The sequence below is a fragment of the Microcebus murinus genome, chromosome 18 (assembly GCF_040939455.1).
Source record: "Microcebus murinus isolate Inina chromosome 18, M.murinus_Inina_mat1.0, whole genome shotgun sequence".
In the NCBI taxonomy this organism is placed as follows: domain Eukaryota; kingdom Metazoa; phylum Chordata; class Mammalia; order Primates; family Cheirogaleidae; genus Microcebus; species Microcebus murinus.
Window position 1 is genome coordinate 45,350,062 of NC_134121.1, and position 13,768 is coordinate 45,363,829.

The 13,768-nt window shown below is 53.6% G+C and overlaps 1 protein-coding gene across 2 annotated transcripts; it reads left to right on the plus strand.

The window, feature by feature from the left end:
* Positions 1 to 6,830: 6,830 nt before the first annotated feature.
* Positions 6,831 to 13,683, plus strand: GRN (granulin precursor). 2 transcript variants are annotated; one of them, XM_012786727.2, is made up of 13 exons: positions 6,831 to 6,973; positions 9,735 to 9,879; positions 9,994 to 10,119; positions 10,235 to 10,343; positions 10,761 to 10,873; positions 10,971 to 11,106; positions 11,223 to 11,347; positions 11,583 to 11,706; positions 11,962 to 12,059; positions 12,146 to 12,391; positions 12,607 to 12,822; positions 12,913 to 13,143; positions 13,232 to 13,683. In XM_012786727.2, exons 2-13 carry the CDS (start codon positions 9,742 to 9,744, stop codon positions 13,367 to 13,369), a joined length of 1,800 nt encoding a protein of 599 aa, XP_012642181.2. In that variant the 5' UTR covers positions 6,831 to 6,973; positions 9,735 to 9,741; the 3' UTR covers positions 13,370 to 13,683. The 2 variants fall into 2 exon arrangements, with proteins under 2 accessions (XP_012642181.2, XP_012642182.2); XM_012786728.3 differs by lacking the exon at positions 6,831 to 6,973 and adding an exon at positions 7,111 to 7,128.
* The last annotated feature ends 85 nt before the right edge of the window (positions 13,684 to 13,768 follow it).

The following is a 13,768-nucleotide window of genomic DNA, read 5'->3' on the forward strand; positions in this document are numbered from 1 at the left end:
AATAAATAAAAATAAAAGAAAGAAAGAAAAAACAATAAAACAGAAGGAAGAAAGCCTATAGGATTTATGGGACACCAGTAAGTGAACAAATATTCGTATTACCTGCGATCCAGAAGGAGAAGAGGAGAAAGGAAAAGATATTTGCAAATCTGGATTCATCCCTTCTGGTATAGAGAGGAGGTTAGTTAGAGTTGGAATGGCCCTTCCAGGAACAATTGCTACTCAGAGAATATCAGACAAAGTTGAAGAACAGAACCTACTCAAGTAAGAAATGGGATGGGCGTGGTGGCTCACGCCTGTAATCCTAGCACTCTGGGAGGCCAAGGCGGGTGGATTGCTGGAGGTCAGGAGTTCAAAACCAGCCCGAGCAAGAGCAAGACCTCATCTCTACTATAAATAGAAAGAAATTAATTGGCCAACTAATATATATAGAAAAAAAAATTAGCCAGGCATGGTGGCACATGCCTGTAGTCCCAGCTACTCGGGAGGCTGAGGCAGGAGGATCACTTGAGCCCAGGAGATTGAGGTTGCTGTGAGCTAGGCTGACGCCATGGCACTCATTCTAGCCTGGGCAACAAAGTGAGCCTCTGTCTCAAAAAAAAAAAAAAAAAAAAAAAAAAAGAGTTAATGGGAACACCTCAGTGGACATATAGGAATAACATTAATTGGGTTTCAGGCAGGTGGGAGGGGGCAGGAGGGGATGGGTATATACAAACACAATGAATGAGATATGCAACGTTTGGGGGATGGTCATGCTTGAGGCTCTGACTCGAGGGGGGGCATGGGCAATATACGTAACCTTAACACTTGTACCCCCATAATACGCTAAAATAATAATAAAAAAAGAGTTAATGGGAAATCCTGAACCTAAAAAAAGTGAAAACATCCAAAATGTCCATTGACTGATGAATGATTAACATGTTATGCTTTAGCCATACAATGGAATATCGTTTGGCAGTGAAAAGAAATGACATACCTGGTATGAGATAAACTTGGAAAAAATGCAAAGTGAAATAAGCCAGTCACAGAAGATCACATTTTATAAAATTCCATTTATATGACATGTCCAAAATAGGCAAATCTATAGAGATAGAAAGCAGATAAGTGATTGACTAGAGCCGGAGAGGGCATGGAATAGGAAGTGACTCCTAAAGCCTTCTGGGGTGATGACAAAATGTTGTTAAATTGATTGTAGTGATGGTTGCACAACTCTGTTAATATATTAAGAACCATTGCATCACACACTTTAAAAGGGTGAATTTTATGGTATATGAGTCCTATCTCAATAAAGAAGTTATTATTAAAAAAATAAGGAAAGAAACTGGAAGGATTAGTCATGCTGACATGGAATGGTCTCCAAAGCGCATCATGAAGTGAAGTGTAAGGCGCAAACTGTAAAACATCACGTGCAGCATCCCATTTTTGTGTAAAGCATCCCATTTTTGTATTTGAGGCGGGGTCTCGCTGTTGCTGGGGCTGGAGTGCAGTGGCCTGATCGTAGCTCACTGTAACCTCACACACCTGGGCTGCCCTCTCCACACTGGAGCCAAAGTGGCCAGTAGAGGGTCAGGGGCATGGTGCCTACCTTGGCCTCAGGCTAAAGGCATTCAGGGAAGGAGGTGAGGCAGCAGCCTGGGCAGAGGTGGTTGCAGGTTAGGCCCTCACAGCTGGCCCCGGCAGCTGGGCGCAGGGCACCAGCAGGCAGGAGGGAGAGCAGCAGGGTTTGCAGCGGTGGCCAGCGATGCTTTTCCCAGGGACCGAGGAACCTCAGATGCAAATGCAAGGGTTGCAGGCAGTGATTTAGTTCCTTGTGAGCAAACCGGAAAGGGAGAGGGGTCAAGGTACTAACTGCCAGGCTGGGCAGGGGTGAGGCCTTGTGGGGAAAGCAGGATGAATCCTGGAAACCACAGGCCTGTCCAAAGGGAAGGGGACTGACTCAGGGAAGGGGACAAATAGGTACTGACCCCTTGATGTCATATCTCCTTATAACCCTGGGAATTTGCCTCTCTTTGGTACTCCTGTTCACAATAGGATAATTTGTCCTTATTTTTTTGTTTGTTTGTTTTGTTTATTTTTTGAGACAGAGTCTCGCTTTGTTGCCCAGGCTAGAGTGAGTGCCGTGGCGTCAGCCTAGCTCACAGCAACCTCAATCTCCTGGGCTCAAGCGATCCTGCTGCCTCAGCCGCCTGAGTAGCTGGGACTATAGGCATGCACCACCATAAGAGGGTAATTTTTTCTATATATTTTTAGTTGGCCAATTAATTTATTTCTATTTTTGGTAGAGATGTGGCTCTCACTCTTGCTCATACTGATTTTGAACTCTTGACCTTGAACAATCCACCCGTCTCAGCCTCCCAGAGTGCTAGGATTACAGGCATGATCCACCATGCCCAGCCTATACTTTGTCCTTGAGAACAAAAAGCAGTGGAAGGCCAGGCGAGGTGGCTCACGCCTGTAATCCTAGCACTCTGGGAGGCCGAGGCTGGTGGATTGCTCGAGGTCAGGAGTTCCAAACCAGCCTGAGCAAGAGCCAGACCCCATCTCTACTAAAAATAGAAATAAATTAATTGGCCAACTAATATATATAGAAAAAATTAGCTGGGCATGGTGGCGCATGCCTGTAGTCCCAGCTACTCGGGAGGCTGAGGCAGAAGGATTGCTTGAGCCAGGAGTTTGAGGTTGCTGTGGGCTAGGCTGACGCCACGACACTCACTCTAGCCTGAACAACAAAGCAAGAGTGTCTGAAAAATAAAAAAAATCAGTGGAAAAGATTCTTGAATTAGAGAGTTTAAGGACACTAGAAATACTCTTTTTTTTTTTTTTTTTTTTTTTGCCCAGCCTAGTGGTGTCAACATAGCTCACTGAAACCTCAAACTCCTAGGCTCCCGTGATCCTCCTGTCTCAGCCTCCTGAACAGGTCGAACTACAGACATGTGCGACCCCGCCTGGCTAATTTTTCTATTTTTTTTGTAGAGACGAGATCTCGATCATGCTCAGGTTATGGATGTATTCTTGAGGACCTTGGGAGATGTTCCACAGTCCTCAGGGGAACTGGATCCTCACTGCTGACGTGCCCCAGCTTTGTTACATCCATGTGACAAGCTCTTTTGGTAAATGTATGTCACACGTCCTTGCCATGGTAATCCAAGTAGCTGCATGATTCGAACGTTTCTGAATGCTCAGGTTCATATCTTTTTTTTTTTTTTTTTGAGACAGAGTCTCGCTTTGTTGCCTAGGCTAGAGTGAGTGCCATGGCGTCAGCCTAGCTCACAGCAACCTCAAACTTCTGGGCTCAAGCGATCCTCCTGCCTCAGCCTCCCGAGTAGCTGGGACTACAGGCATGAGCCACCATTCCCGGCTAATTTTTTTATATATATTAGTTGGCCAATTAGTTTCTTTCTATTTATAGTAGAGACGGGGTCTTGCTCTTGCTCAGGGCTGGTTTTGAACTCCCGACCTCGAGCAATCCACCCGCCTCAGCCTCCCAGAGAGCTAGGATTACAGGCGTGAGCCACCGCGCCCGGCTCATATCTTGACTATTAGTTTCTGTCCTTTAGGCACCCAGGACTGTTTGCCTCTATAGTTAATGTCCCTAGGATACTAGCCTTTAAAGCTCTTTACTCTGCTTTTTGCTATTTCTTTTTTCATTCAATGCTTTTAATCCTGGCTAAACTCAAAGTGACTGCTTCTGGAAACTTGAATGCACACACCCCCTAGTCTTCCTATAATCTACTGTTGCTGAGAAATCAGATAACAACAGTTAGTAAAAGTATATGAAATAAGAGAAAAAAGGCTCTGTGCAAGAAAAACTTTGAGCTCTCTCACAGAAGTTTGTGATCCTTAAGAAAAGAATAGAGTTTCCCAACCCCAGCACTATCAACATTTTGGGCAGAATAATTCTTTGTTGTGGGAGGTTGTCTGTGCATTGTAGGATGTTTATCAGGATGGTGGTCTCTACTCACCAGATGCCAGTACCCCTTCTCCCCAAGTGTGACAATTCAGAATGTTTCCAGACATTGCCAAATGTCACTGGTGGGCAAAATTGTCCCTGTGTGAGAATCACTGCTTCGAAGTTCAGACTTTGTGGTCCCTGTTTCAGTTAGTTTAGGGATTTTTTTCCTGCTCGTATTTTTCTCTGGTTTTGTGTAGTTGTGATTAAGTTCATTTATTGATTTGCCTAACATTTCATGAAAATCGCTCGCGTGTGTGTTGCAATAGAAGCATAGGCTATACTCCCTAGCCTCTGAATACACAGGAAGGAAAATAAGCACAAATGTGTCACCAGGGCACACGTTTGTCCTAGACCCTCTGCAGGCGCCTCATCCACTCTCTGGACGCTCTCTAGCACCAGGTTAAGGGCGCCTGCCACAGGACCCCATGCTCAGCCACTCCTTCCCCGCTCCTGCCTGGCCTCAGCTCAAGCTCCTGGTGCAGCCTGCAGGGCTCTCCTCCCGCTCCGTGTAAGCGAACGCTGCCCTTCCTCCGCCGCCCAGCACCAGGCTTTCCCTGGACCTCTCCTCCCTCTTGGCCCATCTCCCATCACCAGTCTCTGCCTGGCCCAGGCCCTTTGGCACTGAGCAGTCTGGCTCTTGTCACTGGCTAATCTGGTCTGTGTGTACATTTTCTCTCCTCACCCACCATACCAATTCCTCGAAGGCAAGGCCGACTGAGACAAGGAAGCCACTTCCGCTGTCAGCTCCCACCCAGACCAGCCTGTGCCAGGTACCCAGCAGCTCCTCAAGCCCACTGGCATTGAATGTGGCATTCAATCCCTGCCAAGGCTTCCCTTCCCATCTGGTTTCCTAGGGCTCTTTCCAACAACCCCTTCCCACCTGCCAGTTTAAACCCTTCCAGACTGTCGGCTCAAGGAGGTGTTCCCAAGGTGGAATGAAATTTCTTCCTCACCTGCAGCCAATCTTCCGCCTGGCCCTACACACGTCTACAGCACCTGGCAAATGACTTTGTACCTTAAATTAGATTTAGTCTGAGTTTGTCCCTCTTCCTGCCATGAGTACCTTGAGGAAAGGGCTTGGGGAACCATTATCATTTTTTTTTTTTTTTGAGACAGAGTCTTGCTCTGTTGCCCAGGCTAGAGTGCCATGGCATCAGCCTAGCTCACAGCAATCTCAATCTCCTGGACTCAAGCGATCCTCCTGCCTCAGCCTCCCAAGTAGCTGGGACTACAGGCATGTGCCACCATGCCTGGCTAATATTTTCTATCTATTTTTAGTTGCCCAGCTAATGTCTTTCTATTTTTAGTAGAGACAGTGTCTCACTCTTGCTCAAGGTGGTCTTGAACTCCTGAGCTCAAAGGATCCGCCCTGCTCGGTCTCCCGGAGTGCTAGGATTACAGATGTGAGCCACCACGCCTGGCCTTTTTAATTAATTAATTAATTTATTATTTTTTTAAGAGACAGAGTTTCGGCTGGGTGTGGTGACTCATGCCTGTAATCCTAGCACTCTGGGAGGCTGAGCAGGGCAGATCCTTTGAGCTCTGAGCTCAGGAATTCAAGACCAGCCTGAGCAAGAGTGAGACCCTGTCTCTACTAAAAAATATATATAGAAATAAATTAGCTGGACAACTATATATATATATATATATATATATTAGCCAGGCATGGTGGCGCATGCCTGTAGTCCCAGCTACTCAGGAGGCTGAGGCAGGAGGATCGCTTGAGCCCAGGAGTTTGAGGTTGCTATGAGCTAGGCTGATGCCACGGCACTCTAACCTGGGCAACAGGTGAGACTCTGTCTCAAAAAATAAATAAATAAAAAAGGGACAGAGTTTCACTCTGTCCCAAACTGGATTGCAGTGGTGTGATCACAGCTCACTGTAGCCGAACTCCTAGCTCCAGCAATCCTCCTGCCTTAGCCAGGACTGCAGGCATGCACCATCAGTAGCCAGGACTACAGGCATGCACCATCATGCCCAGCTAATTTTTAAACTTTTTTTTTAGAGGCAGGTTTCCCTATGTTGCTCAGGCTGGTTTTGAATTCCTGGCCTCAAGCGATCCTCCCTCACCGGCCTCCCAAAGTGCTGGGAGTACAGGCGTGAGCCCCCGCGCCCGCCTAGGGACTGTTTATCTTTGTCCTCACAGACACCCTCAACTCCTTCTGGGGCTGCCTAGCATTTCATCCAAGGATGCTGAATAGAATAGAAAAGGATGCACAAGCTGGGCGCGGTGGCTCACGCCTGTAATCCTAGCACTCTGGGAGACGGAGGTGGGTGGATTACTCAAGGTTAGGAGTTCAAAACCAGCCTGAACAAGAGCGAGACCCCAGTCTCTACTATAAATAAAAAGAAATTAATTGGCCAACTAATATATATATAGAAAAAATTAGCCGGGCATGGTGGCACATGCCTGTAGTCCCAGGTACTCGGGAGGCTGAGGCAATAGGATTGCTTGAGGCCAGGAGTTTGAGGTTTCTGTGAACTAGGCTGACGCCACGGCACTCACTCTAGCGTGGGCAACAAAGCGAGACTCTGTCGCAAAAAAAAAAATAAAATAAAAAGGATGCACAAATATCCCAAATCCAGAAGCAGACATCCTGGAAACGCCTTTGACCTAACTCCCTAGAAGGAGCAGTCCCCTGGGGTGTCAATGTCCCCAGACACGCGCCGTGATCTCTAGCAAACTCTCCCAGGCTCCCGCAGGATTAGGGGAAAACGTCAAGGCAAGCACCTGCCGCCTGCTGATGCGGACCGTGGTGTCACATGATTCTCTAATCACATGATCCCTAGAAACCGGGTGTAGGGAGAGAGAGGAAGCGGGGGAGGAGAGTGAATAGAGTAGGGAAAAGAAACACAGCATTCCTGGATGGCCCCGCCTCCATGTCGATGAGTAACCAACGGGAGCGCGGCAGCCTGGGCCCCCGGCCAATGGCAACTGAGGTGGGCGGGCCATCGCACCCAGGGTCCGTAGTCCGGGAGCTGGCCTCCGGCTGCTGCCCAGGGAGCCCGGACCCGACGCAGGTAGGAGTGCGGCCGCGCAGACCTTCCGCCCGCCCCTGCCCAGGGGCCCGGCCAGGGCCGTGTGGGCTTGACGTTCCTCTGGAGTCTCAGCTGGGAGACACGAGAAGACCCGCTTACAGAAACTCCTTTGGGGGCTTCTGATGCACTGGAGGGAGGTGTGTGGGGGGAATCAGCACTAATTGCAGTGACCCCCATTAGAAGGGGGCTCTCTCCCCAGCATCCCGGGAGACTGAGCCCGCTCCCCTAAAGCAGGGACCACCCATTCCTGAGCCAGCTTCTCCCCCTGTCGGCAGGTGCCGGCTTTTCCCCTGTGGCGTTGTGGTGGGTGGTCCCTGCGGCGCTTGGAGCCGGAGAGGCGCCAGCCCCTGGTCGGGGAGCTCGGAGGGGCTGGGAGCGGGACTCGAGACCTTGGCTTCCCAAAGGTGGTAGGGACTTGGGAGTGGTGACTGAAGCCCTTCGGTGTGTCTGGGTTTTCCTTCGTAGGGGGTGGGACGAGCTGACTTCCGCCTCTCCCCGCCACTTTTTCCTGCTCTTTCGCAGCCGAGTTGGCTCCCCTTTGGGGAATTTCCTCTCCCCTTGGCATTCGGAGTTTGGGGGCTGCCACCTAGTGGAAGCGTCTGACGGAGCAGGGTCTTGAAGAGGCTCGGGTTCCCCTGGGTTGTTTTGGCAGTGTCGGGTATGGGTGATGAGAGGCTGTAGCTCCCAACCCTGCGGAGAGGAATCGACCCCCTCTGCCCCACGTCCTGTGTGCGCGTGCGTGTATTCAGTAGACACACGCTCTACTCCTAGCCTCAGGATAAACAGGGAACTCACCGGAGTGTCAATGCTCCTGTGCAGACAGGCACTGCTTCCCAACAAGCTAGGGCAGCGCGATGGCCTGCTGAGGGTTGAGGCTGAACGCCCAGGAAGCAGGGGGGCCAGCTGGAGCCCGCTGTGGTGGCCTCTTGGGGATGTTCTTTGAGTTAGGGGAGGGGGCACTTGAAGAAAGCCATCGAAGGAGAGGGGATCTGGGTGAGTGGGGGGCGGGGTGGATTTCCTGCATCTGCTCCCCAGCAGTGTCCACACAGACAAGGAGCAGTTTCTGAGGCCCTTAACATCCATCGCTGGCAATTCTAGGACTAGGACCCAAGTGCAATTTCCAGGCAATCCCTGCACCCCCATTTCTGTCCTGACTGTTGCATCTAGCCCCCTGGGGTTTGGGGCCCATTCCTAGGCACTGCCCAGGGTGCCACTTGCGAGATGAACCCAGGTCCAATGTGCTCTGGAGACATCAAAGCCGGTCTCTGTGCCTTTTTTGGTTGTTGTTATTGTTAGAGACAGGGTCTCCCTTTGTTGCCCAGGCTGGAGTGTAGTGGTGTGATCACAGCTCACTGCAGCCTCCAACTCTTGGGCTCAAGAGATGGTCTTGTCTCAGCCTCCCAAGTAGCTAGGGCTACAGGCAGGTTCTACCATGCTGGGCTAAGTTTTTTTTTTTTTTTTTTTTTTTTTTGGGCTAAGTTTTGTTTTAAATGAAATGGGATCTGGTATGTTGCTCAGAACCCAGGGATACAGAGGAAGGCTGACTGTACTTAGTATCTCTGAGCTTCAGTGTCCTTGAAAAGTAAGGGAAGTGATTGAGGTGGCATGCACCTGTATTCCCAGCTACTAGGGGCGCTGAGGCGGGAGGGTCACTTGAGCCCAGGAGTTCAAGTCCAGCCTGGACAACATAGGCCCCCATCTCTAAAAATAAAAGTAAAGGTAATAATTACTACATTGGATAGTTGTTGCAAAGAAATAAAATAATGGAGAGTGTTGTCACTGGCTCCCAAGAGGTTCATGAAACATTACTGTTTTTGCTCCTCCAGGCAGGGTAACACCTCTAGGGCTGCCCTTTGAGCTACTGAGCTTGGGGGAAGGAGTATGGAGGAAGTGAGAGGCTGTGTTCCTCCTGCTGACTCAGATGGGCAGCCCAGTAGGCAGATGTGGTTCCTCCACATGTAGCTGATTTTCACTTCTAGGGTAGAGGGAGAAGCGGGGTGGGTGGTGGTGGTATATTTGGGGAGTCTGAAAGGGCCCTGATGGTGTTGGGGACCCTCAGAATACAGGTGTCTTAAAGCCTGACCCAGCCTCTGTGTCCTCTTCCCTAGACAACAAGGAGGGGACAGTTGTGGGCAGGTGGTGATTGGCCTCTGGGGAAGGCAGCCCAGATTCCACTGGCCACCATACTTCCTTTTTCACAACTTTCTCAATGCTGTGGTTTCCCATGTCATCACAGGGCTGCTCCCCCTGCCAAGGCCTTAGTGGGGCTCAGGTATGAGCACAGTGTCAGGTGAGGGCCATCTGGAGGGGCTGGCTACTCCCTCCCTGTACCCCAGCCCTGCCCTTTCCCATGGCTACTGATGTCTTTCCCCTACCCCTGGAGGTGGCCTACCTCCCCATAGATCAGACCCACAAAAATCACATCTCCCTGACTGTCACAGGCCTACATCTATCTACACACTCGCTCAGAGAGACTTGGGTGCCAGGCCATGTGTTGGGAACTCAGACCCACACATACACGCATGCCAGTATTCATGCTCATGGTGTGCACGTGCAGGTGCATGTGTGACACACAGGGAGGACACGGTAGAAAGCTTTCAACCTCCACAGCGTTCTGCCTGCCTGAAGAGGTTCAGGTAGTCCTGGGCCTGGACATTGGCCCAGGGCTATGTGATTGAGTGGCCTCAGAATTGAGGACAGCATGGGCTTAAGCTAGTTGCCAGATGATCCTTGGTTTTTGCAGGTGGACCATGTGGACCCTAGTGAGCTGGGTGGCCCTAGTGGCAGGGCTGGTGGCTGGAACACAGTGCCCAGATGGTCAGCTCTGCCCTGTGGCCTGCTGCCTGGACCCAGGAGGAGCCAGCTACAGCTGCTGCAATCCAGTTCTGGTGAGCGCCCTTCACCCCAGGCAAGAGCTGGCAGACTCAGTTTTCCCAAAGGGTCATCTTGGACTGGTCAGAGGTGGCGGCCAGGCACAGGCCTTTTCTGCCCTTTCTTCCCAGGATCCACGGCCCATGGCACTGAGCAGGCGTCTGGGCATACCCTGCCAGACTGATGCCCATTGCTCTGCTGGCTACTCCTGCCTTCGCACTGTCTTGGGGACTTCCAGTTGCTGCCCATTCTCAAAGGTGAGGGTGCCATTAGTTTGATGGAAGGGCTCAGGTCTGCATTTGCACTTTTCCTGCACTCCCCTAGCCCCAGGGAAAAGTGCCTCACTGATGCAGGCTTCTCTGTGTCCCACAGGCCGTGTCTTGCGCGGATGGTCACCACTGCTGCCCACGGGGCTTCCACTGCAGTGCTGATGGCCGATCCTGCTTCCGAAGAGCGGGTGTGGCAGGGTCACAGGTGGAGGGTAGGTGGATGGGCACCATGTGCAGCCTGGTGCATCCAGGACCCCAGCCAGCCAGGTGGCCCCAATTCCAGCTCTGGTGCCCTCATTCATGTGGCATCTGTACTAACCAACCACCTATTCTGGACAGAGGGGCAGCTCTGGGGATAGTAGGGGATAGAAGAGAATGCAGGACTCCAGGCCAGGTCCAGGGATTGCGGGATTGGAGGAGGTTGACCCACTGTCCAGTCTTGCTGAGGCAGGGACCAGTGTGTGAGGAGGGTGGCTTTAGGGGTGCCTGGGAGATCACCAAGCTCTAGTACCACCCCACCCCCTGCAGCTAGGCCTGCAGGCCCTGGTACACCTGCTCCGTGAGTGATGGGGGATGACCTTCACCGGCTGGGTTGGTGAAATCCCGATCCTGCATCATCCTGTCCACAGATAACAACCCCCTGGGTGCTGTCCAGTGCCCCGGGAACCAATTCGAATGCCCCAACTCCTCTACGTGCTGCCTTATGGTTGATGGCTCCTGGGGATGCTGCCCCATGCCCCAGGTACAGGTCTGGGGAGATGGGGGCATGTGGAAGGTGGCAGCGGCAGAGCTAGGGGCTGGGGCTGGGAAGGGACTGAGTCAAGATCATCTCTTCCTAGGCTTCTTGCTGCAAAGACAGGGTGCACTGCTGTCCCCATGGTGCCTCCTGTGACCTGGTTAATGCCCACTGCATCACACCTGAGGGCACCCACCCCCTGGCAAAGAAGATCCCTGCACAGAGGACTAACCGGGCAGGTGAGGAGGGAGAGCGGGGGCTGGGAGCCAGAGCGAGGCCTTATCTGACTCCAGCTGGGAGAAGTCCCCCCACCCCCACCCTGGTGGCTGCCCCTCATGCCTCACTCCTCTTCCAGTGGCTTTGTCTACCTCGGTCATGTCTAACTCGGTCCTGTGCCCCGATGGTCGGTCCCAGTGCCCTGATGGTTCTACCTGCTGTGAGCTGCCCAGTGGGAAGTATGGCTGCTGCCCAATGCCCAACGTGAGTGAGGGGCTGGAGCCAGCTTGGCTGTGTGCCCTCAGCCACCTGGCCTGGCACACGCCTTGCAGGGGCTCCAGGGGCTGGGGCGGGCTGGCTGGTTGCTGGGAGCCTGGCTGACTCAGGACTCATGCCACCCCCTAGTGGGGAATTGGGGCAGTGCCAGCCGTCAGCCTGTCTGCTCCCTGCACACAACTGAGACTGGAAGTCACAAAGACCCGCCCTTGTTCCCACGCAGGCCATCTGCTGCTCTGACCACCTGCACTGCTGTCCTCAGGACACTGTGTGTGACCTGAGCCAGAGTAAGTGCATCTCCAAGGAGAACACTACGGACCTCCTCACCAAGCTGCCAGCACACACAGGTACCGGGGGCAGGCCACAGACCTCATTCCACCTGCACCCCAAGGAGGGGCTGGCCGCCACACTGTTCTGGGCACAGGTCTGGGGGTGGGGCTCCCTTTCCTCCCCCTAGGTCTGACATCAGGCTAACTGTAGGGTGGCATCAGTGGTAACCTCCATCCTCACCACCTGTTTCCAGCTGTGGAGCTGGCAAAGGGTGGGTAGCCCTGAGGGTCTCTGGTGTCACTGCTGACCTGTCCTCTTTGCCTCGCTCACAGTGCAGGAAGTGAAGTGTGACATGGAGGTGAGCTGCCCAGATGGCTACACCTGCTGCCGCCTACAGACAGGGGCCTGGGGCTGTTGCCCTTTTACCCAGGTACCCAGGAATGGGCGTGGGTAGACGAGCAGAGGTGGCAACCAGCTAGGGCCCTGTGCCCACTGTCCCTTCTCCATCCATCCCAGGCTGTGTGCTGTGAGGACCACATACACTGCTGCCCAGAGGGGTTTAGGTGTGACACAGAGAAGGGCACCTGTGAACTGGGGCGCTACCAGTTGCCCTGGATGGAGAAGGCCCCTGCCTACCACAGCCTGCCAGACCTACAAGCCATGAAGAGTGATGTCCACTGTGATAACTTCACCAGCTGTCCCTCTGCCAGTACCTGCTGCAAACTCCTGTCTGGGCAGTGGGGCTGCTGTCCTGTCCCAAAGGTGCATGAGTAAGGGGACAGCACTGGGGGGGCAGTGGCTTGGCCTGGGCTGGTGGGTGGCCAGACTCCTACCGCTTTGTTCCTCTGTGCTCTGCCTGGGTGATAGGTGACACCCAGCTCTGTGAGCTGTGAGCAGGAGAGGCGGGCTGGGGTAGCTTGGGGCTCAGCACTGCGCCCTACATAGTAGTAGACCACCCCTTCTTGCCCTCCCCCCAGGCTGTCTGCTGTGTGGACCATCAGCACTGCTGTCCCCAGGGCTACACGTGCACGGCCAAGGGGCAGTGTCAGAGGGGGAACAGGATAGTGGCTGGATTGGAGAAGACACCTGCCCGCCCCAGAGACATTGGCTGTGACCAGCACACCAGCTGCCCCGTGGGGCAGACCTGCTGCCCAAGCCTGAGAGGGGGCTGGGCCTGCTGCCAGTTGCCCCATGTGAGTGCCTGCTCCCCCTGGCCCCCCCTGCATAAGGGAGCTAAGTCCAGCAGGACAGGAGCGTAAGCGTAATGTCATCCCCCCACCCAGGCTGTGTGCTGCGAGGATCGCCAGCATTGCTGCCCGGCTGGGTACACCTGCAACGTGAAGGCCCGGTCCTGTGAGAAGGAAGTAGCCTCTGCCCAGCCCACTGCCCGCCTGGCCCAGGGGCCTCGAGTGGGTGTGAGGGACGTGGAGTGCGGGGCAGGGCACTTCTGCCACGATAACCAGACCTGCTGCCGAGACAGCCGAGGGGGCTGGGCCTGCTGTCCCTACAGCCAGGTCAGTGTCACCCCCCACCCTTGGGCTGGTCATGGCTGTGGGCCAGGTCCTGCCTTGTCCAACCCTCTCACCCCCTCTGACCATGCAGGGCACGTGTTGTGCGGATCAGCGTCACTGCTGTCCTGCTGGCTTCCGCTGTGGGGCCAGGGGCACCAAGTGTTTTCGCAGGGGGACCCTGCGCTGGGACACCCCCTTGAGGAACCCAGCCCCGAGACAGCTGCTGTGAGGGACAGGACTGAAGACACTCCACAGCCCTCGGGACCCTGCTCAGCGGGTGCCCACTGCTCAGGCCTCCCAGCACCTGTCCCCACCCACATCCTCCCACCCACCATGCTGAGTCCTTCCAGCACATGGGGGGTGGGGCCTCACTCTAAGGCCTTCCCTATCAGAAGGGGGGCTGTGGCGAAAGCCACGTTACAAGCTGCCGTGCCCTCCCCCAATTTCTGTGGACCCTGTGGCCAGGTGCTGTTCCCTATCCACAGGAGTGTGTGTGTGTGTGTGTGTGTGTGTGCGCCCAATAAAGTTTGTACACTTTCTTAACAGTGTCTGATTTGGCCACCCTGCCTGCCCTCTCCAGGGGCCCCCTGAGCAGGGGTCCTCATCCAGTGCCAACATCCCCCCACCC